A 22,643-nucleotide genomic window follows, 5' to 3' on the forward strand; every position below is an offset into this window, starting at 1 on the left:
CAGGCCAATCTAAGCCTATCCAAATTAGATAAGTATTGAATTATATTGATCTGGAATAGGAAATCTAGTTGGAGGAGCAGGGTTATTCTGTCGCTTCTAGAACTAATCTTTGCTGTAAAGATAGGGAAGGAAAGAGTTTCTCCTTCTAATATAGGCAGCGTGATTAGAGTATAGTGGTTTTATAATCACCTTTGCTTTCTGGAACCAGGGATAATTCTGTACCTAAAACCTATAGAAATTTGTTTCATTTTCTGCAACTTTAAGATCTGTGCCAGGTTTACAACCTTGTATGAATAAACATCCTTTTTTGAAGTTATCCAGACTCAGTCGTTCAATATCTATAGGACAGCTTATAGGGATTTGCAGTTCGCCCGGATAAAGGACAGCAAGTTTCAGTTTTATAGTTTTTTATTGTCCGGCGGACGGCACAGTTTTGAGGTAGATCAGCGGTTTTTCCGCTTGAGCTAGCTTGCACGGCTTATAGTTTTTTATAGTTTAGGAAGTTTAGTTTAGGCCGCGGCTTTTCCGCCTGAGCTCAGTCTGCATACCTAAAGACTCTACCAGCGTCTGAGGCAGTGGAGCCCGCTCTCAGACCTGAAGGAGTCAAATAGTGGGGCTCTATTTCCTTGCTATTTGGCTCGCGTGTGCGCACGTGGCCCAGTGGCTTTCTGGGTTTGCACAGGCTGTGCAGTTCCCAGCAACGTCCAGGGCTCCCTCGGCGGTAGACCTCGAGCCGCGGAGCACCAGCGACAGTTCTTTGGCTGGCTCTGAGGCGTGAAGCCCACCAGAACCAGGCTAGAACCTGGACAGGCCTGGCAACGCTGCTGCGAGTTCGGCCGGAGCACTCGGCCGGCTTCGACCTACCTCATCGTCCTGCGGTGGTGACCTGCCTCATCGTCCTGCGGTGGTGACCTGCCTCATCGCCTGGCGGTGGTGACCTGCCTCATCGTCCTGCGGTGGTGACCTGCCTCATCGTCCTGCGGTGGTGACCTGCCTCATCGTCCTGCGGCGGTGACCTGCTTCATCGTCCTGCGGTGGTGACCTCCCTTCACAGCGGGGAGGAGGCGTCTTTTCTCTCCTCCTTTCCAAAGCCAGCCTCGGTGCTCCTTCGGCGGCAGGCCTCGAGCCGCAGAGCACGAGGTGCTTGAAAATTTGGCGAAGTCGCCATTTTGGCAGTTTACGTCACTCGGGCAAGGGAGGTATCAAGTGGCAAGTTGCTGTCAGTTGGCATTTTGCAGCTTGCCCACTAAAATCTGGCGCCAAAGGTCACAATCTTTGTAAAGTATAGTTACTTAGTGATATATATTGCTATGGTTAAGTGTTGTGCATTGTATTATATATTGCATTTGCTTTTATTGTAAATTTACTTGCTGGTATGTTGTATTTGCTTTTGTTGTAAATTTACTTGCTATTAAGAATACATAATGTCTATGCAATTTCAAGATGATACAGATGGTATACCTCCTTCTGAGGCTGAAAGTAGGAATGAAAGGCCCCAAAGGATAAAGCACCCTTCAGCCAAGATGCTAGCCCATCTAATAGGTGAAAAGGAGCTCCTCCATGTGAGGTTAGGTTCGGCATGGGAGCGAATTGTAACATTGATGGACAGAATTGAGAGCTTGGGTATTACAAGGGTGCCATCCATATTACAGACCGACCTTGAAGAGACCTTCGGTCTCTGGAGGGGTTTGGTGTCTAAGATAGTCCAGGTCCTCGAGCGCATTAACGCCAAGGATTCAGAGTTAGAAATAGTGAGTGTCTTAGCTGACACTAATGAGAAAGAAAACAAGGTGAGGGCAATTCTAGATGCCTTGGAATTTAGTTCTCCACCTGTTAATCTAAGGTCTGAGCCAAAAGGAAATCAGTCTTCCTTATGCAGCCATGAGACCAATCTTTTAAAATCACCTGCTGTGGCACTTAGTCTTAAGTCCAACCGCTCTAGCCAGGTATCTAAGCTAAGGGAGTGTGCATCATCTAAACATAGCCACTCTAGCAAGTCTTCTGCTGCTGGGAGTGCCATCTCTTCCCTAGCTGCCTTGCACATTAAGGAGGCTGCACGTCTGGAGCTAAAGAGCAAGGTAGCGGGGGCGGAGGCTGATGCTAAGGCAGCTGATCTCACCCTTCCCTTTAAAGAAGAAGAGCAACGACTGCAAATAGAACAGGCCCGTAGACAAAGCGAAATGCAAATAGAACAGGCCCGTAGACAAAGCGAAATGCAAATGGAACAGGCCCAAAGGCAAGGTGAAATAGAAATGCTTAGAATAAGGATGGATGCTACTGCCAAAAAGGTAAGGGCTGAGACTTTGGCCAAGGCCCTAATTGAGCCACTCACAGAAGAAAATGTAAGTCAGTTGCCGAAGCAGGACCCTTCTTCCAAGGTGCTTGTGCATCTTAATAGCTTAAACAGCCAGTTTTCGGATAAGGAACAGGAAGACTTCTCTCCTTACCCAGAGCAGGGCCCCAAAGTCACTTTTGAGTTTCCTGCAGAGCAGAGCGTCATAGCGGGGAGCTCACCCTTGCCCGAGCTACCTGTGCCTCCTGCTAAATCCCTAGGTCAGTCAATCAGGGCCTCAAGGCCAAGTGCTAGTTGGCCCTTACAGACAGCTGCACAGGGAGCCACCGATTCGTCAGTGGTCGATGTCATCCCTCCAAGAGGCCAAAGGTTGACGCAAGGTGCACGGTGGGAGTCCACTCCACAACAGCAAACTCCTCAATTGTTCCCTTCGACGCCAGAGTCCCAGCTTGTCTCCATCATCAGAAGCCCCAGAAGAGATCTTAAGGACAAGGGTGTCGAAAAGTTTTCGGACAAGCCTGAGGAATTTCTTCTCTGGAAGGCCACCTTCCAGAGAGCAATCAGAGACTTAAAGTTATTGCCTGAGGAAGAACTGACTCTTCTGGCTGCATGGTTGGGCCCAGCCTCATCCTCACAAGTTAAGAAGATCTACGCAGCCCACGTAGCCGATCCCGACAAAGCCCTGGAAAAGGCCTGGGCCAGGTTGCAGCAGAGGTATGGGGCCAGCACAGAGATTGAAGCATCTCTTATGGACAAGCTCCAAAGGTTCCCAGCTTTGAAACTCAAAGACTTCAAACTCTTGTGGGACCTCAGCGATCTCCTTACGGAATTAGAGTCGGCCAAGGAGAATCCAGAACTGCCCGGTTTGAAGTGCCTCGATCAGCACCTGTCCCAGAGGCAGATCTTGACCAAGCTGCCCTTCACTTTGCAAGAACGCTGGGGACAGGAGGTCTTCAACTACAAGGAGGCCCACTCCCAGGCATACCCTCCATTTTCTCATTTGGTCCAGTTCATCACCAGGGCGGCCAGAGAAAGGAATGATCCGCAGACGGGCCTCCCCACCTTATACCAAGGGACCCAGCCAGAGAAGGCACCTAAAGTGGAGAAAAAACCACCTAGAGAGGCCAATAGACCTGTCAGCGTAAAGGCAGTCGAAACTCAACACAAGACTGATGAACCCAGGTCGGAGGTAAAAGAGTTGCTTTGCCCTATCCACCAAAAGCCTCACAGCTTGGCCAACTGCAGGGAGTTTAGTAGAAAGTCATACAAAGAGAGGCAACAGCTAGTTCAAAAGCAGGGAATCTGCTTTAGATGCTGTGGAGCAACTCCACACTTTGCGTCCAACTGCAAAGAAAACGTCAAGTGTGAGAAATGCAACAGCCTCAAGCATTGCACCGCAATGCACAACTCCAGTGTCATCTCCCACCCCAAAGGGAACGTTTCACCAAAAGAAAAGTCAGCAGTCGAAGACACCGACAAGCCAGTCGTACCAGAGATGCAGGTGGAGGTTTCAGCAGTCGCCTGTACAGAGCTGTGTTCTGACTCGCACCAGTACAGAGTTTGTCATCCTATCTGCCTAGCGGATGTATATCCAGCCAAGAGCCCTTGGCTTAGAAAGAGACTCTATGTGGCCCTGGATTCACAGAGCGACGCCTCCCTGGCTACTCCAGAGTTCTTCCGCATGTTTGACCTTAAAACCAAGATGGTTGACTACACTATGACTACGTGTGCAGGAAAAAAGAAGTTGCAGGGTCGCATAGCATCTGGCTTTGTTGTCTCCTCTTGCGACCAGAAGAGGCAGTTCAAGTTGCCAGACCTGATTGAGTGTTCCTCCATCCCTCGGAACAAAAAACAAATTGTAACTAGAGAAGTTGTGGAGGCTCATCCACATTTGCGACGATTAAAGAATGCCATACCTGCTTTCCGTCCAGATGTGGACATTGCCCTTCTGCTTGGTGCGGACTGTCCGAACTTGTTCTATGTGAACGACCAAGTTAAGGGACCTCCAGGGGCGCCCATTGCTCAGCTGCTACCACTAGGCTGGACAGTTACAGGCCCAGTGTGCATAAACAAGATGCACCCACCATCGTCGTTGGACTCCAATCAAGCACAGGTGCTTAAAGGTGGACGTCCTACACTTGTGCGCAGTTGCCTAAGTCACATCTCAGTCTACTGCCAAGCAATAACTCCAGAGTATTCCTCCATCTTCAAAGTCTCTGAGAGAGACGAAGCCACAGCGCTCTCGAAAGATGAGCAAAGGTTTTCGGACATTATGAATGCTCAAGTCTCACGAAGTCCAGAGGTGAAAGTTTGCAAGATGACCACAGAAATCAAGATGGGCCAAAGATCTTGCCTGGAACCACACCGTTTTGAATGTTTTTCGGAGTGGAACAGTCTTCTTAGAGCAGTTGCTAGGCTTATACATCGTTTAGCTTGCAAAGATAGTGAGCCTTTACAGGTCCAGGATATGATAAAGGCTAAGAGCGTCATATTCAAGTCAGTACAGAGATCTGCTTTCAAGCAGGAAATAGCTAGGCTAGAGCAAGGGCTCAACATCCCTAATCAAAGTCTTCTAAATGAGTTAAACCCATTTCTAGACAAGGAGGGTATTGTGATGACTCATGGGCCTTGTAGTCCTGCTCATGACATTGTAATGCCTGATGAAGAAGAAAACTTGGGTTTTTTACCTTCCCAGTCAGAACTGGAATCTTCTCAGCCAGATCTTTCCCAGGCAGATCTGGGAACCTTGCACCTGCAAGAAAGTTGTGTCCCAGAAGTATGTCAAACAAACCCAGAGCCTACATCTCCCGTGTTCTCTCGCCATGAGTTTTGTAAACAGAGGGGTTTGGAAGCAGCTTCGCGCAGGAGTGCTAGAATTGCAGCTAAGAATGTAGCCAATTAAGCCTGCTTTTCGTGAGAATCTTTAAGGAGTCAAACATCTGGTCTCAGAGTTTAGCTTTCGTTTCTGGTTCCCAGAGAACTGCTTTGGCGGGAAAGTTAGACTCTATATAGGTGTTTTACCCGCGTAGTAACTTCGCGGAGTCAATTCGTCAGCCTCCGGAGCGAGTTGTGTCTGGACAGCGCGCTCCGTTTCAAGCCTCGTTCCTGCTCAAGCCTTGTCCTTGTTTCCAGCCTTCGCTCCTGTTTCCCAGCCTTTGTTTACCTACGGACCTTGCCTTGTTTCCCAGGACTAAACCTTGCCTAGTTTCACGGATTTTACCAAGTTATTCCACGGACCTTGTTCTTGTTCCTCGTTACCTTGTTCCACGATTCAAGCCTTGTTTCAAGTATCAAGTTATTTCCTAGCCTTGCTCAAGTTTATGGACTAAAGGACCTTGTCATCTCCCCTCACTTTGCCTGGCAAAGTGAGTGTTTCGGTTACTGGATTACAACTTTGGACCTTAATATTTCATATTGGACATTGTTTCTTTGGACTAATTTTGACCTTTCCTGAAAGGTCTGCTTCTGGACTAACTTTTACATTTGCTTTTATTAACTTTATATATTCTCTTAATAAAGATATTAGATAGAATCTGGCCTCTGCGTATGGTTATTGGTGCTCTGTAGCCTGGGTCGTGACAGTTTGACTCCGCGCCACCCTAAGCACCAATTAACCTCGGCCAGAATGTCTACCGGAACCGTACCTGGACCGGGCGGCCAGCCGATTACCTACACCATCGACAAGGATGAGGTGGACCGAATCCGTGATAAGCTCAATGCACAGGATGGGGAAATAAAGGGTTTGAAGGAACGCGGAATCCGTCTTCCGGCCATGGCGTTGCCAACCAAGTTTACTGGAGAAGCTTCTAAGGTTCATGTTTTCCGTCGCCAATGTCAAGCTTATCTAGAGGCCCGTGCTGCCGAGTTTCCCCAAGAAGACATCAAGGTGGCGTGGGTTTACAGTCTTCTAGACGGACCAGCGGCCAACTGGGCGACGGCACTGTTCGACCAAGCCTCCCCCCACCTAAGATCAGCGCAACGCTTCTTGGATCACCTTAAGGAGACCTGGGGAATCGAGGACAATTTGGAGGCAGCCGGTCACAAACTCCGGCGCCTCTTTCAAGGAGACAGACCCATGTCTCAGTACATAGCCGAGTTCCGAGTGCTGGCCCACAACACCGGCTGGAATGATGTAGCCCTCAGAGGTCAATTCCGGGAGGGTCTCAACATCGAAATGCTGGAGGAAATCTCCAAGGTGGACCCTCCCCAGACCCTCGAAGCACTCATTGATCAATGTTTACGGGCTGAAGTCATGATTGCCAACAGGAAACAGTGGGTTCGAGGCCAGAGCGGTAGAGCTGGGGCAAAACCCCCCGCTCCCGCCAGCGTTCAGCCACGTCCAGTGTGGAGACCCCCACCACCAACCCCATACCCCAGAGGAAGCGAGGAGGTGCCGATGCAGTTGGGCAATGTGCGGCCCAGATTAGATGTTGCCGAGAAGGCTCGCCGCCAACGTTTAAACCTCTGTTGGTACTGCGGGAACGGGGGCCACTTCGCCAGAGAGTGCCCAGCCAAAGGGAAGCCCGCCGCCCGTCTTGCGGCGGCGTCCTCCACGGAGACGAAGGCGTCTGAGCCGGCTGTCACACAGCCGGCGGGGGAAGCCAACGACCGGGCGTAGAGAGGCTCGCCAACCCGGTCAAAAAACCCATTCAAGAGCCGCCAACCGGGGTCCTGTTCCTTCTAGTGGTCACCTTATGGTCAGCAAAAAAGGGACCCGTCATGATCCACGCCATGATAGACTCCGGAGCCACCAACAATTTCATTGATAGAGAGTATGCCGACTCTCTGGGATTACAATATCATGACTTCAAGAATGCCCGTGTGGTGCAAGCCATAGACGGCCGCCCCCTCAAGACGGGCCCCGTAAGCCAGTGGTCGGAACCCACCAGGATGTGGATAAGGGAACATATGGAAGAGATTTCCTTCTTTGTTACCGAAGTTCCCCATTTCCCTGTGATTTTGGGAATTCCATGGCTGACTCTCCACGACCCTAGCATCTCCTGGTCCAACAGAGAACTGCAGTTTGCCTCACAGTACTGCCAAAACCATTGCCTCGTAGCCAAGGTCTGCCATGCCACAGACACCGAGCCCATCATCACCCTGCCCAAAAAGTACTCCGAGTATTGGGATGTATTCAATGAAAAAGAAGCCGAGAAATTACCCCCACATAGACCTTATGACTGTGCCATTGACCTGGTGGAGGGGGCCCCGATCCCGCGAGGGCATCTATACTCCCTGACTGAACCAGAGCAAGAAGCTCTCAGGGAATTCATAGAGTCAAACCTTCGTAAGGGATTCATTAGACCCTCTCAATCCCCAGCCGCTTCCCCAGTGATGTTTGTGAAGAAGAAGTCAGGGGAACTACGCTTGGTGGTGGACTACAGAGCATTGAACAATATCACCAAGCGGAACAGCTATCCCCTGCCCTTAATCTCGGATCTACTGGATCGGCTTCGAGGAGCCAAGGTTTACACCAAGCTGGATCTTCGGGGGGCTTACAACTTAGTTCGCATCAGAGAAGGGGACGAGTGGAAGACCGCCTTCCAGACTAAATTCGGATTATTCGAGTCCCGAGTTATGAATTATGGATTATGCGGAGCACCCGCAACGTTCCAGCATTTTGTCAATGACATTTTTCAGGACTATCTAGATAGGTTCTTGATAATCTACCTGGACGATTTTTTGGTGTTTTCTAGATCACAATCAGAACATGAGAACCACGTCAAAATGGTGTTACAACGATTGCGGGATCATGGACTTTATGCCAAGCTGGAAAAATGCGCTTTTGATCTACAAGAGGTAGATTTCCTCGGGTACCGTATCTCGCCTCTAGGGCTCTCCATGGATCCAGCCAAGGTTTCAGCAGTATTGGAATGGCGGGCGCCAACTAACAAGAAAGAGGTGCAGCGATTCTTGGGGTTCGCGAACTATTACCGCAAGTTCATTCCAGATTTTGCCCGCTGGTCTGACCCAATCACTAGCTGCATCCGTGGAAAACAGCCCTTCCGCTGGACTGATCAAGCACAGAAAGGGTTCCAGCAACTAAAGAAATTATTCACGTCCCAGCCAATCCTTCAGCACCCAGATCCTGGAACCCCTTTTGTTGTGCAAGCGGACGCCTCTGATGTGGCAATTGGGGCTGTACTCCTACAACGGGTGGGAGACCACCTGCATCCTTGTGCCTTTTATTCCCGTCAACTAACCGCACCAGAGAGAAATTACACCATTTGGGAAAAGGAACTATTGGCCATAAAGGCAGCCTTTGAAACTTGGAGACATTGGCTAGAAGGGGCCAAATTTCCCATTGAAGTCCATACTGATCATCGGAATCTAGAGCATCTAAGAACTGCCCGCAAACTAAATCAGAGGCAACAACGTTGGGCTTTATTCTTTGAACGTTTTAACTTCCAGATTCATTATGTAACCCCAGCTCAAACTAAGCAAGCAGACGCCCTGTCACGCAAACCGGAATACGCTGCAGGACGCAAGGAGACCTTTGAATCCCAACTATTACAGCCCGAGAACTTTGCCACGCTCACAGTGGGGAACACCAAATCCACTCTCATTGATTCAACTTCCCCTACTCCTGGACCCCTCTGTGCTCAAGAAATCAGGGCTAGTCAACAAGCAGATGCCTGGGCGCAGGACCAACTTCGTCAAGGGCTGCAATTTCCCTTCTCACTTAAGGATGGACTGCTTTGCTATAGAAATCATGTTTATATCCCACCAGGGCAGGGCAGGGAAAAAGCACTTCGTCTGTGTCATGACTGCAAGCCAGCAGGGCATTTCGGACTATTTAAAACCATGCATTTGATCCTAAGAGATTTCTGGTGGCCCAAGATCCGCAAGGATGTGGAAAAATATGTCAACACCTGCCCAGTGTGCCAGCGCTCCAAGACAAGACGGGAAAAGCCTTCAGGGCTTCTGCATCCCCTTCCTACTCCATCTCGCCCATGGGAAATAATCTCTGCGGATTTCATCACTGACCTACCACCTTCCTGTGGATTCACCACGATTCTAGTGGTGGTGGACCTTTTCACCAAGTTAGCCCATTTCATTCCCTGTGAAGGCCTTCCCACGGCCAAAGAGACTGCAGATCTATTCCTCCAACATGTTTTCAGACTACATGGATTACCCAAGAGTTTGGTCACAGACCGTGGATCTCAATTCACCTCTCGTTTCTTGAAGGCACTACAAAAACTATTGGGCATAGACTCTCGCTTATCTTCAGCTCATCATCCTCAAACAGATGGGCAAACGGAGCGCACCAATGCCACTTTGGAACAGTATCTTCGCTGTTATGTAAACTACCAACAGGACAATTGGGCTTCTCTGTTACCCCTGTCAGAGTTTGCCTACAACAATGGAGTTCAAGCTTCCACAAAAGAAACGCCGTTCTTTGCAAACTACGGCTTCCATCCACGTTTCTTTCCCCCTGTCATTGAAACTTCAGAAGTTCCCGCAGCAGAGGATTGGCTGCAGGAACTCACAGCGGTGCAACAACTTTTGCTCCAGCAACTAGACCAAGCCAAGGAGGACTATAAACGTCACGCGGACAAACATCGCCAGCCGGGCCCCGAAATCAAGGTAGGAGATCGGGTTTTTCTGTCCACTCGCTTTTTGCCCTCCCATCGCCCTTGCCGGAAGTTAGATGCCCGTTTCGTTGGGCCCTATCCAGTGGTGGCCCAATTAAACCCCGTGACTTTCAAACTCCAACTTCCGCGTTCAATGCGCATTCACCCAGTGTTTCACCGCTCCCTGCTCCTTCCGGCGGATGGTGTGCGGCCAGACGTAGACCGGCCGGCCCCCGTCCCTATTTTGGTGGATGGGGAGGACGAGTTCGAGGTTCAGGACATTTTGGATTCTCGCTTTCACCGCCGCCGCCTGCAATATCTCATTGACTGGGTGGGTTTTGGCCCTGAGGAACGCTCTTGGGAAGACGCCTCCACAGTCCATGCTCCTGATCTAACCCGTCGCTTTCATCAGACCTATCCCGCCAAGCCGCGACCTCGTGCCTCGGGGAGAGAGTCCCAGTTTGGGAGGGGCCTTGAGGAGGGGGATAGTGTGATGACTCATGGGCCTTGTAGTCCTGCTCATGACATTGTAATGCCTGATGAAGAAGAAAACTTGGGTTTTTTACCTTCCCAGTCAGAACTGGAATCTTCTCAGCCAGATCTTTCCCAGGCAGATCTGGGAACCTTGCACCTGCAAGAAAGTTGTGTCCCAGAAGTATGTCAAACAAACCCAGAGCCTACATCTCCCGTGTTCTCTCGCCATGAGTTTTGTAAACAACAGAGGGGTTTGGAAGCAGCTTCGCGCAGGAGTGCTAGAATTGCAGCTAAGAATGTAGCCAATTAAGCCTGCTTTTCGTGAGAATCTTTAAGGAGTCAAACATCTGGTCTCAGAGTTTAGCTTTCGTTTCTGGTTCCCAGAGAACTGCTTTGGCGGGAAAGTTAGACTCTATATAGGTGTTTTACCCGCGTAGTAACTTCGCGGAGTCAATTCGTCAGCCTCCGGAGCGAGTTGTGTCTGGACAGCGCGCTCCGTTTCAAGCCTCGTTCCTGCTCAAGCCTTGTCCTTGTTTCCAGCCTTCGCTCCTGTTTCCCAGCCTTTGTTTACCTACGGACCTTGCCTTGTTTCCCAGGACTAAACCTTGCCTAGTTTCACGGATTTTACCAAGTTATTCCACGGACCTTGTTCTTGTTCCTCGTTACCTTGTTCCACGATTCAAGCCTTGTTTCAAGTATCAAGTTATTTCCTAGCCTTGCTCAAGTTTATGGACTAAAGGACCTTGTCATCTCCCCTCACTTTGCCTGGCAAAGTGAGTGTTTCGGTTACTGGATTACAACTTTGGACCTTAATATTTCATATTGGACATTGTTTCTTTGGACTAATTTTGACCTTTCCTGAAAGGTCTGCTTCTGGACTAACTTTTACATTTGCTTTTATTAACTTTATATATTCTCTTAATAAAGATATTAGATAGAATCTGGCCTCTGCGTATGGTTATTGGTGCTCTGTAGCCTGGGTCGTGACAGGTATTTTGAGAGTTGGAGGAAGGTTAGCCAAAGCTAAACTCAAGGCGTGCATAAAAAACCCCATCATCATACCCCCTAATAGTCACACTGCATTGCTGCTCGTTCGGCATCACCATGAAAGGATCCATCATCAGGGTAGAACTCTAACTGAGGCAGCCCTTAGAAATGAAGGTCTGTGGGTAGTTAATGCCAAAAGGTTGGTCAACAGTTGTATTTTCAAATGTGTTAAATGCAGGCGCCTTAGGCGAAACTGTCAAAGTCAGTTGATGGCAGAACTACCTCAGGATAGGACTTTGACAGACCCACCCTTTTCCCATGTGGGAATCGATGTGTTTGGTCCTTGGGAGGTTGTCACTAGGAAAACCAGGGGTGGTGTTGTAAATAACAAGAGGTGGGCAGTTTTGTTTACTTGTTTAGTAATACGAGCTGTCCATATAGAAGTCATAGAAGGGATGGACACTTCATCATTTTTAAACGCATTAAAAAGGTTCATAGCCCTCAGAGGGCCAATTAAGTCAATTCGGTCGGACTGTGGCACCAATTTTGTAGGTGCGACCAAAGAACTCAATTGTGTGTCTAGGTTTGGGAGAGACCCAAAGGTTCAGAACTTTACGAATACTGAACAAATTATGTGGACTTTCAATGTTCCTCACGCCTCCCATATGGGTGGTGTTTGGGAGAGGATGATTGGTATTAGTCGCAAAATCCTTAATGCCATGTTTTTGAGTCATAGGTCATTGACGCATGATGTTTTGGTGACACTTATGGCGGAAGTTACCGCAATTATCAACAACCGGCCGCTGGTTCCCCTTACCAGTGACCCTGAGAACTTACAACCACTGACTCCTGCACTTATTTTGACACAAAAGGTGCCAGGATGGAAGGACGTCATGTTGCCAGTTCCGGACGGAACTCACCGTGCCCTGTGGAAACAGGTGCAGTCCTTGGCCAACCACTTTTGGAAAAGGTGGAAAGCTGAGTACTTAAGCCAGCTTCAAGCTAGAAGAATCTGGCAAAGCCCACAGGACAACATTGAGGTTAACAACGTTGTGTTGTTAAAGGACAAAGACTTGCCCCGCCATGCGTGGCCCATGGGCATTGTATTAAAGACCTTTCCTTGCCCGGACGGTAAGGTCAGGAAAGTTCAATTAAAGATTTTCAACAGAGGCAAAGTGTCCATTTTGGACAGACCAATTAGTGACCTCGTGTTGCTTATTGGAGATGTTTAAAGTTCTAGTGTTTGTATTGTTGTGTATACAAAGGTGTTTGTATGTTTTTGATTGGTAAATTCCCACATCCTGGGAATTTAGCGGGGAGTGTTCCGTCCCCCAGGACGATGGTTTGCCTTACCTATTGGTCGTTTGTTTGTTTTCCCTCCTTTACATTTTGTTTGAGCCTCTGGCTGCAAAGGCCTAGGAAAAGTGGCTTGGAATCTGCAAGAGCTGGCTGCAGTTTTCTTTGCAGTGATTGGTCAAAGAATGCAACATCTTAGGACCGCCCTTTTTACCAGGGTCTAGTCTCCATTTTGGAGCTTCATTCTGGCTATAGTCTTCCAACGTGCTGGAGCTGTGCAAGGCTAACTGGGACAAATCATCCTCAAAACCAGGCCAATCTAAGCCTATCCAAATTAGATAAGTATTGAATTATATTGATCTGGAATAGGAAATCTAGTTGGAGGAGCAGGGTTATTCTGTCGCTTCTAGAACTAATCTTTGCTGTAAAGATAGGGAAGGAAAGAGTTTCTCCTTCTAATATAGGCAGCGTGATTAGGGTATAGTGGTTTTATAATCACCTTTGCTTTCTGGAACCAGGGATAATTCTGTACCTAAAACCTATAGAAATTTGTTTCATTTTCTGCAACTTTAAGATCTGTGCCAGGTTTACAACCTTGTATGAATAAACATCCTTTTTTGAAGTTATCCAGACTCAGTCGTTCAATATCTATAGGACAGCTTATAGGGATTTGCAGTTCGCCCGGATAAAGGACAGCACGTTTCAGTTTTATAGTTTTTTATTGTCCGGCGGACGGCACAGTTTTGACGACACAATATTTTATGCACATTAAACCATTAGAAAGCAAAGGTATCACTATCTCAATCACCTACGTGAACATTTTGGAGCATTTTGGAGTTCCTGAGACATTATACTTTTATATCCTTGATTTAAATTTATCTCATTATTAAGTTCTTTGATAAAATATTTTTTATTAAATTGTAATTTTAAAAGTTCTTGAAAATTTAGTTTTTGACATCTTTAAGTTAAGTGTTCTTAGTTGCACCAGTTTGGATAGCATCTCTGTGTACATTTAGAAATACATTTTAAAAAGTTTTCAGTGTTCTTAAACATCACATAGAGATCTGTGAACCCATATAGAAATCCTGTATTAGGCCTAAAATGTTTTAAAGGCTATTACCCCCATCTCTGCATGCCTAGGTTAAAATTTACTTCAATTTTATTTTACTGCAGCTGGAAGTGGCTGGATATCAAATAATAGTATTGGACCAGGAGCAACTGTTTCCAGTGAAAAAATTGCAGCAAATGTGTTAACGGATGAAGACACCTTAGTTCAGCGAGCAGAACATATTCCAGCAGGAAAGCGAACTCCAATGTGTGCCCACTGCAATCAAGTAATTAGGTTTGTAGATGCCCTCCCACACTTCAGTATAAGTTTTACATATAACTTTTGAATTGTTAATCTGAACAGTTTTTACCTGAGGAAATAATTCTCCATCCATAGACTGAGATTATTTAAGGTATTTTGACATTGAGCATTATGTGATGTACAATTGCAAATATTTTGCTTCCAGCTCACAATTTCAAAGAGGTCATTATTTCATCTTTCATGTACATGTATTTAAATTAGAAACACTCAGATATAACTGTCTGAATTCTTAAAGAACAACCCTTGTAAATCTGTTATGCCATAAAAAAGAGGAAGGGGGAGGAATCTAGCAGCCTAAGTCATTTATTTAATAGATTTCAATCTGCATGACTATTTATTACAGCATGAGCTTTCATGGGTTTCATATCACTGAAAGCTCATACTGAAATAAATCAATTAATCTTGGAGCTTCAGATGGAACTGTATTAAATGACACTTGGGATTCAGGAAGGGAGGAACTTGCATAAATATAAATTCAAGCCATATTATGAAAAAGTCAATCATCGGATAATCAAATACTTTTTGAAACTAGGAAAACTGATATGTTGAAGAAAAAACTCAAATGGTAGACAAGAAACATGAGAAACAAAACACAGAACAAATATGTAAATATTGGCTCAGGTAATGATTCATTGCAGTGAAACCCTGAATATAAATACATGAAAAAACAAATACAGACGGATGTAGAATCAAAATAGGAAGCATAGATAATTTCTTTGGAGCACACAACTGTTTTTTTAATTGCTTCCATACGAACTTTATACAGGAATGATATATAATTGCTAAAACTCATGTATATGAAGGTTTCTTAGGAGTTTGGCTGTCATGTTCAGAAGTAAAGGCTATGTATAGAAGATGTTATGGTAACCTAGACAAATGGTAAAAATAATTTCTTCCAAATGCAATACGTAGATGCAATATGATATGATTCAGAATTTTCAAGTTGTAGCTCTCATCAACAGCTTCTTTAAAGTAGCTGGTTGACCGAAAGCAACAATAGGAGGATTATGAATGGCTTAACAAGATGTGGTGAATTAGCTATCAAGCAGTAACTCTCTTTGGTTGCCAAGTGGTAATTGGAAATCAGCCACAAAAGATAAAGGCTGTCTACAAATGCATGCGCATTGACAAGTGATACAGTATAGCATGAAATGAATGTAGAATATTCAGTTGAGACACTAAGATTATGTCTAAAAAGTGGCAACATAACAATGAGCAGTAATAAGTAATTTAGCCAAGCAGGTGAAACTTGATAAAGATATATAAATACATAATTACAGTAAGACAATCGCCAAGGGATGATGAACAATTGTCAATTGCTTCCTTCCAACCTCTCTTCTCATGGCAGTAAAATGTTCCTCTTCTGTCGTCACCTCATCCAGAGAATCAGCAAGGTTGTTAATGATATATGTAGGATTAGATACAGATACTAGAAATCAAATTTGCCCAGTGCATTTTAACATACTAGCAGATATATACCTGATGGGTGTGTAAGCTGATATCAATCATTTCACTTACAATTTGAATGACCCATGCATTTGAGTTGTACTAATCCTAAAAATCTCTTTCCAGGCAAAATGTATTGTTGAAATCCTTTTTCTTTGGTGGCTGCGGGGGGGGGGGGGGGGGGGGGGTAGGTAGGGATTTTCAAATTAATCTTGGATGTGCACAAATATTTTAGAATGTTTGCATAGGACTAGAAATCAAATTTTGTCAAAATTGACTCTTCATTATGTATTCTAGATTAGAATGTACATTTGACTCACTTTTCCCCAAATCAGAATCTAGAGCAAAAAAGTACAGAAATCCAACATGTGTTCAGAAGGTAGCCAACGTACCAACCAAAACAAATTTTATCTTGGTTTTGCTAGAAATTATGCCTTGATTTGTAACTCTGTGATGAAGCATATAGATTTGTATAGCATAACAAACAGACAAGCACTTTAAATTTATAGCACAGATGAAAGCAAAAGATAAGTGACAGTATTGCACTACAGTGCTTTTGGGAGTTTATGATAGCTTTCAGGATTGAGGTTTTAGTATAATTACAGTTCATGCCCTTTGAGACAGTATTACCTATGAAAAGGTAAGAACTGGATTAAATGACATTCCTCTGCACATATGTTTTGCAGCCAAACCATACTGTAAGCCTGATTAGCTTACAAGAAGGCATAAAATAACCATGCCTAAAATTTACGTGAGGGCATCTCATAACTTTTTAATTTTTATCTTCAATTATTGATACATTTCTCATTCGAATTGTATAATTAAAAAAACTTTTTACAGCATAGACTGTTTTCCCATGTATAAAATAGCTATTAAATGCGTGTAATATGCACTATAACGATGGTACCTTGAGAGAATTCAAGGATTCATAGTATGTCTTTTAATGTCTTTTCATGACACAGTGGTCTAAAAATAGTCAGTTGCCAATTTAAAAACAAATACATGTATTATTCCCAGGAGCTTTGTGATTGGTATATTTTCTGTAATTTGCTTATAAAGTGGGGGTTTTTATTCCTCAGATTTTATTTACATGTTTTCTTATACTTTTAAAAAGTAAATTGAAATGCTATCATGGCATTTATCAGATACATTTTTCTCCAAGACAATGTTACATGTTTTTTGCAGTGTAAAAACATAGCTAACATAGGGAAGGAGCGCAGTAAAAAAAAAAAGAGAGATTATTAGGATAAAAATCTTTATATTATCATCTATTGATGCATCTTTAAGAAATCAACTTTTGGATTACTTTGTGGTTTTAGCAAAAAGTGACTTAACTTTATACCATTCAACAAACACAAGCAGTTCTCTTTGAGTTATTGTAATGCTCAGACAAGTATCACACCAGGTAAAGAAAGTACTCTGTTCTCATTTTGTTAAAAATATTTTTTTTCATACGCGGGATTACATTATATATATTAAAGCCGTTGTTAAAGCTGACCCTCAATCTCTGTGAGCTAACATAGTAATAGAACACGAAATGCATGCAGAGAGATGGCTCTTGGAGCAAGTTTTGTTTCAAGCTATCTTCAGTTATTTATAAATATAGAACATAAAGCACATTCTGTATTAGGTAGAAAGTCCGAGCAATGGTCATATCTGAATGCACTGGGGAGTGGCGGCTCAGTTTTCTGTGGTGAGCCCTAAAGACATCCCATGCATACTATGTTTTCTTTTTCTAATTTTTTATTCACATTATGTTATACACAAGCATGAGTTTGCCATCCAAATCACTGAAAGTAATGTGTTGATTTTTTTATCTTACTTGTGATTTATGCACTATTTAGGTTAATGTCAACTACAGAATTCAGTAATATGTCCTGAATACAATGAAATATTGGAAAAAAGCATGCATATGCTTTTAAACTTGACTTTAATACTGATTTAAGCAGGCTTCGTCATAATGCCAATGCTGTAAAGTGGCATTAGAAAACTGACATATTGTACGCATAAACATTTCCTGCTAAATGTAACAGATGGCGTCAAAATACCACATACTTGCTTCTTGCTTTGTTCATACTCAGATATATCATATTAGAGCAGACAGTTGGAAACGTGATCCTACCTGGGGCCAGAAGAACCTCTTCAGTGTTGGTCCTTCCCTAATGAGTTTGGTAAATTAGCCTGTGCTGACACAGTGAGAAGAGAGCACTTTGTTGTACATAAGGACTTGTATTGTTTGATCGCTACATAACTGAAAGGGCATTGATGTAAAAAGGTGCTTGTACAGAGGTTGGAGGGTATCAGGTTAGGTCAGTGTTTGCACTGTTCAGGTTACCGCATGCCAGCAGGGGTGTCTCTCGGATTCTAAACTGATTTCTTGAAGCTGCATGAAGGAATTGTTTAAAAAACATTTTGAAAGACTCCTTGTAGTATGTTACCTATGAGCTATGTTAAATATAAAAAAATGATTTACAAATGAAATAACGTATTTTTTACTAGACATTTAATTTGTTGTATTAACAAATCCCAGCAATTTATTAGCCTCTGTTCTTTAGTAGAGAAAACTGGTCAAATTAAGAATTCGATCTTGGAGTTGACTGAAATTTAACTATAGTACAATTATTAAGTTTTTCTCATTCTCCAATAGAGTGTTCACTTTGGTTATGCTATAGAAATAGCAATTGCAAATCCTGAAATTTGGACTGTATTTTGTTCTGTGGGATGTCCTGAAGGAATTAGACCCCATTTGATGCTAGAAACTAATCCCTGGCTAGTCCTTGGATGGGAGACTGCCAAAAAATGCTGGGTGCTATAGATTATATTTCAGAGAAAATCAGTGTGAAACCATCTCTGAGTATTCCTAGCCTGAGAAAATCATGTGAAATTTATGGAGTTGCAGTAAGTTGACAGGTGATTTGAATACGATTACGCACACACTCAAATTGTTTTTTTCTGAAATAAAAAACTATTTTATTCACATTTTAAAATTAGTGTTCTGTTTTAAGACAATGCATAAAGGTAATGCCTGTGGCTATGTTGTAATTAGTTGAAATATAGCTTGGTTCCAACATGGCTAATTTTATTTTTAAAGCTTCATTAGCTTGCGTTCTCAAATTAGTTTTGATTTCAGCTGCGTATAATACATTGCTGCTTCTAAATACTGCATTTATAACCCTTGTTGTTTGTTTTCTTTAGTAGACAACATTTTGAGAAATGCAAATACTCACTGAATGCTTTTTTAAAGCATAATCTGCAGTTTTGTTTACCCATCTGTGACAAAATATGTCCTCTCTAAGCATTTTCTAGGTTCTCAAGGAAATTCTGTGGTATGCTTCTGCCAGAAATTGACCATCGTGTTGCACTAGGAATGCCTTCAGAGGCATACTTTCTAGGCATCTCTGGTGTTCTCCAGCAAAACTCAATGGTATTATTACATTAGAAGTTGTTCATTTAATAAAGTTCACGATTATCCACAGTTTCATTTATTCACATGAAACATGTGTACAGGGGGTCACACTGTACTTAACTATGTGACGTTGAATGAGAAATTGGAATTAATTTACATTTACATGCTTCTGGTAGAAAATGTCTAACATTTTTGTTTGTTTATTTAAAACAGAGGGCCTTTTCTAGTGGCCTTGGGGAAATCCTGGCATCCAGAGGAGTTTAATTGTTCCCACTGCAAAACCTCCATGGCTTACATTGGCTTTGTAGAAGAGAAAGGAGCTCTTTATTGCGAAGGCTGTTATGAGAAGTTTTTTGCCCCGGACTGTGCCCGATGCCAGAGGAAGATACTGGGAGTAAGTAATAATTCAACAAGTTACTAAGGGTTTGGACTTGCTGTTGGAATCCTTTAACACTAGATCCTCTGAATAAAGTAGTGACTGGAAATTTATATCCCTGGGGTTAAATCTAGGCCTTCCTTGCTTAGTTTCTCCATACCTCACAACCTCTGAGGATGCCTGCCATAGATGTGGGTGAAACATCAGGAGACAATGCTTCTGGAACATACAACAACCCTAAATCTAGGTCTGTTTCTAGTCCAATTCACAGGATTCCTTAAGTACCATTTTCATCCATAGAAAAAGCTGAAAAGTAATCATTTGGTGGTTTCTCAGCTTTTCTGTGATATTCTTTCTCCCCCATCCCCATTTTAAAAAGTTGAAATGTGTCTCCCAAGGTTTACTTGCTGGTATTAATAGCCACAATACGTTAAAAATTACTTTGTCCCTACCTACCACTTGGATGTGGTCAAAGAACTTTGAACTAGAATTTGTTCTTTTGATTGAAAGACACTGTAATGAAAAGGAGTTCTTGACTATGGTTTAAAGATTAAGAGGGAGTTGCACAACCTTTTAGTGAATAATCCCACCTCAAGCAGCAGGGAGAGGTGGGATATTATTATTATTGCCACCATCATCATCATCATCATCATCCTTGTTGTTTAACTGGGATTAAATGTTACATTGTTTTTCTACATTCCTTGTTTTAAAATTTCTGTTTTCTATAAAGCAGCAGCTATAGATTTGAGAGGTTCTGTGGTTCAAGATCTACCTTTCTTCAATGAGTGTTTGTTCTGTTTCTTAAAACAGTGCACATTAATTCTTCTAATTCAAAATTGCAATTTTTTTTCCTGGCTCAGGAAGTAATAAATGCTTTGAAACAAACCTGGCATGTTTCCTGCTTTGTGTGTGTGGCCTGCCACAAGCCCATTCGGAACAATGTTTTCCACCTGGAAGATGGTGATCCCTACTGTGAGACAGGTGAGTGTTGCCGTGGTTAAATAACCATTGAGTCAGATGGCAATCAGGAAAAATACAGAAAAAAATATAATTTATTGGATTGCTGGCTTGCTATCTTATTTTAAACATGATTTCTATGAATTCTGTTACTTTTCTTGTTGTTACTGAGTGACATTGTTTATTACATAGTAGTTGTGGCAGAAATAGTAGTAGTACTAGTAGTAGTAGTATGCCTACTTCATGCTTATGAAGTACCCTGAGCATTTGAAGAATACAGCTTCCTCCAGTTAAATCTACAGGCTGTCCCAGAGTTACAAACATCCAACTTACAAATGACTCATAGTTAAGAACGGGGGTGAGACAACAGGAAGTGAGAGAAATTTACCCCTCGGAATGGAAATTCACTCCTGAAAGAGTTAGCATGAGATAAAGGTGTCACAACTGAAGCTTTCTCACCAATCCTTGTTTCCACAACAAGGCATTTTCCCCCCAAATCCAATTGTCGCAGGGACAGAAAGTGAGGTGAAATCTTCTGATTAGGGACACAAAGAGCAAAACAAAAACCACATGGATGTTAACCCAGGGGTAATCAAACTTATTGTGAAGAGTGCCAGATTTGGTGAGGTGAAAATTTGTAGGGGCTGATCATTCAGCCTGACATACTTTGAACTATTAACATTAAATGAGGGCCATATAAATCTGTGTATCACTCATTCTTTTGTTTTTCAATTAACCATCATAAAATAAAAAACCAAAAATATGCTATTTGATTTTGAATTGGATATCAAAAACAAAAAGGCTATGTTTATTATTATTTCAATTTTAGACATGGATAAAAATTACAAAATGGAAAAAAGGGGTGCTGGACTGAATTTGATTTTAATATGTCCATGTTCATCCAAATGAACAGAAGGAAATACTTGAATCAACTTTGCTTCCAGTACTTCACTAGTCTGACAACTGATAATTAACAGCCACTGAAGGTGCATCCTATAAAAGTGATAATACTGAAGTAAAGGATGATCAGTTAATATGTTTAAAATAGGAATGCATGTTGCATTTTTTTCTAATTTCATTATGGGTTTTTTTCATAATGCTCAATATCTATCACAAACTGTAAAAATATAGAATTCAAAAATCACCATTATGTTTGCTTCTGAATATTTTTATTCTAAGATTATTTATTTGTAAGGCATTTGGTGGTGACACGTTGGGTCTGACCTTTTTGGGTGATTGAGTTGGCTAAGTAGCCTTTTGGCACAGGATAAAACATTGCTATGTCAACCTGAAGTATGTCTCAAACCTGACAAGATTTAAGGGGATAGTCAGTATAAAAGCAATCCAAAACATGGGAAGCTTCATAGTATCTAATGGAAGTAGTGAAATCACACAATAGAAAAAATAGCTTAAGAGTTTTACATCCAGTGATCATTCCTCCTAAACTCCTCTAAAGCTGGATTTCATTTAGCATTATAGAATAAGAGACTGCAGTTTAGGTTGTCCAGGCATGAAGCTATAACACACCACCGACCTGTCTTTTGTAAACTTTCTGTGAATAGATTACTTCATGCTGCTGTTACCATGGTTAACGTAACAGGAGAAAAATCTTAGACTATATGTCTGGGGTTGAAAAGGAAAGAGAACAGAAGCTTTTCAGTCTACCATGGCTACTGTTTTCTGTCTTCGGTAAAAAGGAAGTAAAAAAGCTTGTAAACCTCTTGAAACTGTAAACACCAGCCAAATCAAACAGGCATACACCCATTTTCAGTATGAGACTGTAAAAAGGAGAGGAGAGAACATTGTCAATTTTTAAACAACTGTGTTGTCGAAGGCTTTCATGGCCAGAATCACAGGGTGGTTGTATGTCTTTCGGGCTGTGTGGCCATGTTCCAGAAGCATTCTCTCCTGACGTTTCGCCCACATCTATGGCAGGCATCCTCAGAGGTTGTGAGGTATGGATAAACTAAGTCAGGAAAGGAAAGAATATATATCTGTGTAGAGTCCAAGGTGTGGCAAGAGTTCTTTGTCACTGGGAGCCAGCATTAATGTTTCAGTTAATCACCCAAATTGGCACTGGAAATGTTTTGTCCCTTGCCTGGGGGCATCCTTTGTTCAGTCAAGTCCTCATTGTGTTGGTTCCCATCTACTGTTTTGATTTTGGAGTTTTGTAATACTGGTAGCCAGATTTTGTTCATTTTCATGGTTTCTTCCTTTCTGTTGAAGTTGTCCACATGCTTGTGGATTTCAATGGCTTCTCTGTGTAGTCTGACATGATAGTTGTTAGAATGGTCCAGCATTTTTGTGTTCTCAAATAGTATTCTGTGTCCAGGCTGGTTCATCAAATGCTCTGCTATGGCTGATTTCTCTGGTTGAATTAGTCTGCAGTGCCTTTCATGTTCTTTGACTCTTGTTTGGGCGCTGCGTTTGGTGGTCCCTATGTAGACTTGTCCACAGCTGCATGG

General features: G+C 43.2%; 1 protein-coding gene across 11 annotated transcripts in view; it reads left to right on the forward strand.

The window, feature by feature from the left end:
- The window catches only part of pdlim5 (PDZ and LIM domain 5), a 166,329-nt gene that overhangs the window by 130,016 nt on the left and 13,670 nt on the right, over positions 1 to 22,643 (forward strand). For all 11 annotated transcript variants that reach the window (XM_008111057.3, XM_008111060.3, XM_008111059.3 and 8 more), the window contains 3 exons: positions 13,798 to 13,966; positions 19,059 to 19,239; positions 20,082 to 20,202. In XM_008111057.3, the coding sequence (XP_008109264.1) occupies positions 13,798 to 13,966; positions 19,059 to 19,239; positions 20,082 to 20,202 (471 nt within the window). The remainder of the gene's footprint in view (positions 1 to 13,797; positions 13,967 to 19,058; positions 19,240 to 20,081; positions 20,203 to 22,643) is intronic.

The sequence above is a fragment of the Anolis carolinensis genome, chromosome 5 (genome assembly GCF_035594765.1).
Source record: "Anolis carolinensis isolate JA03-04 chromosome 5, rAnoCar3.1.pri, whole genome shotgun sequence".
NCBI lineage: Eukaryota > Metazoa > Chordata > Lepidosauria > Squamata > Dactyloidae > Anolis > Anolis carolinensis.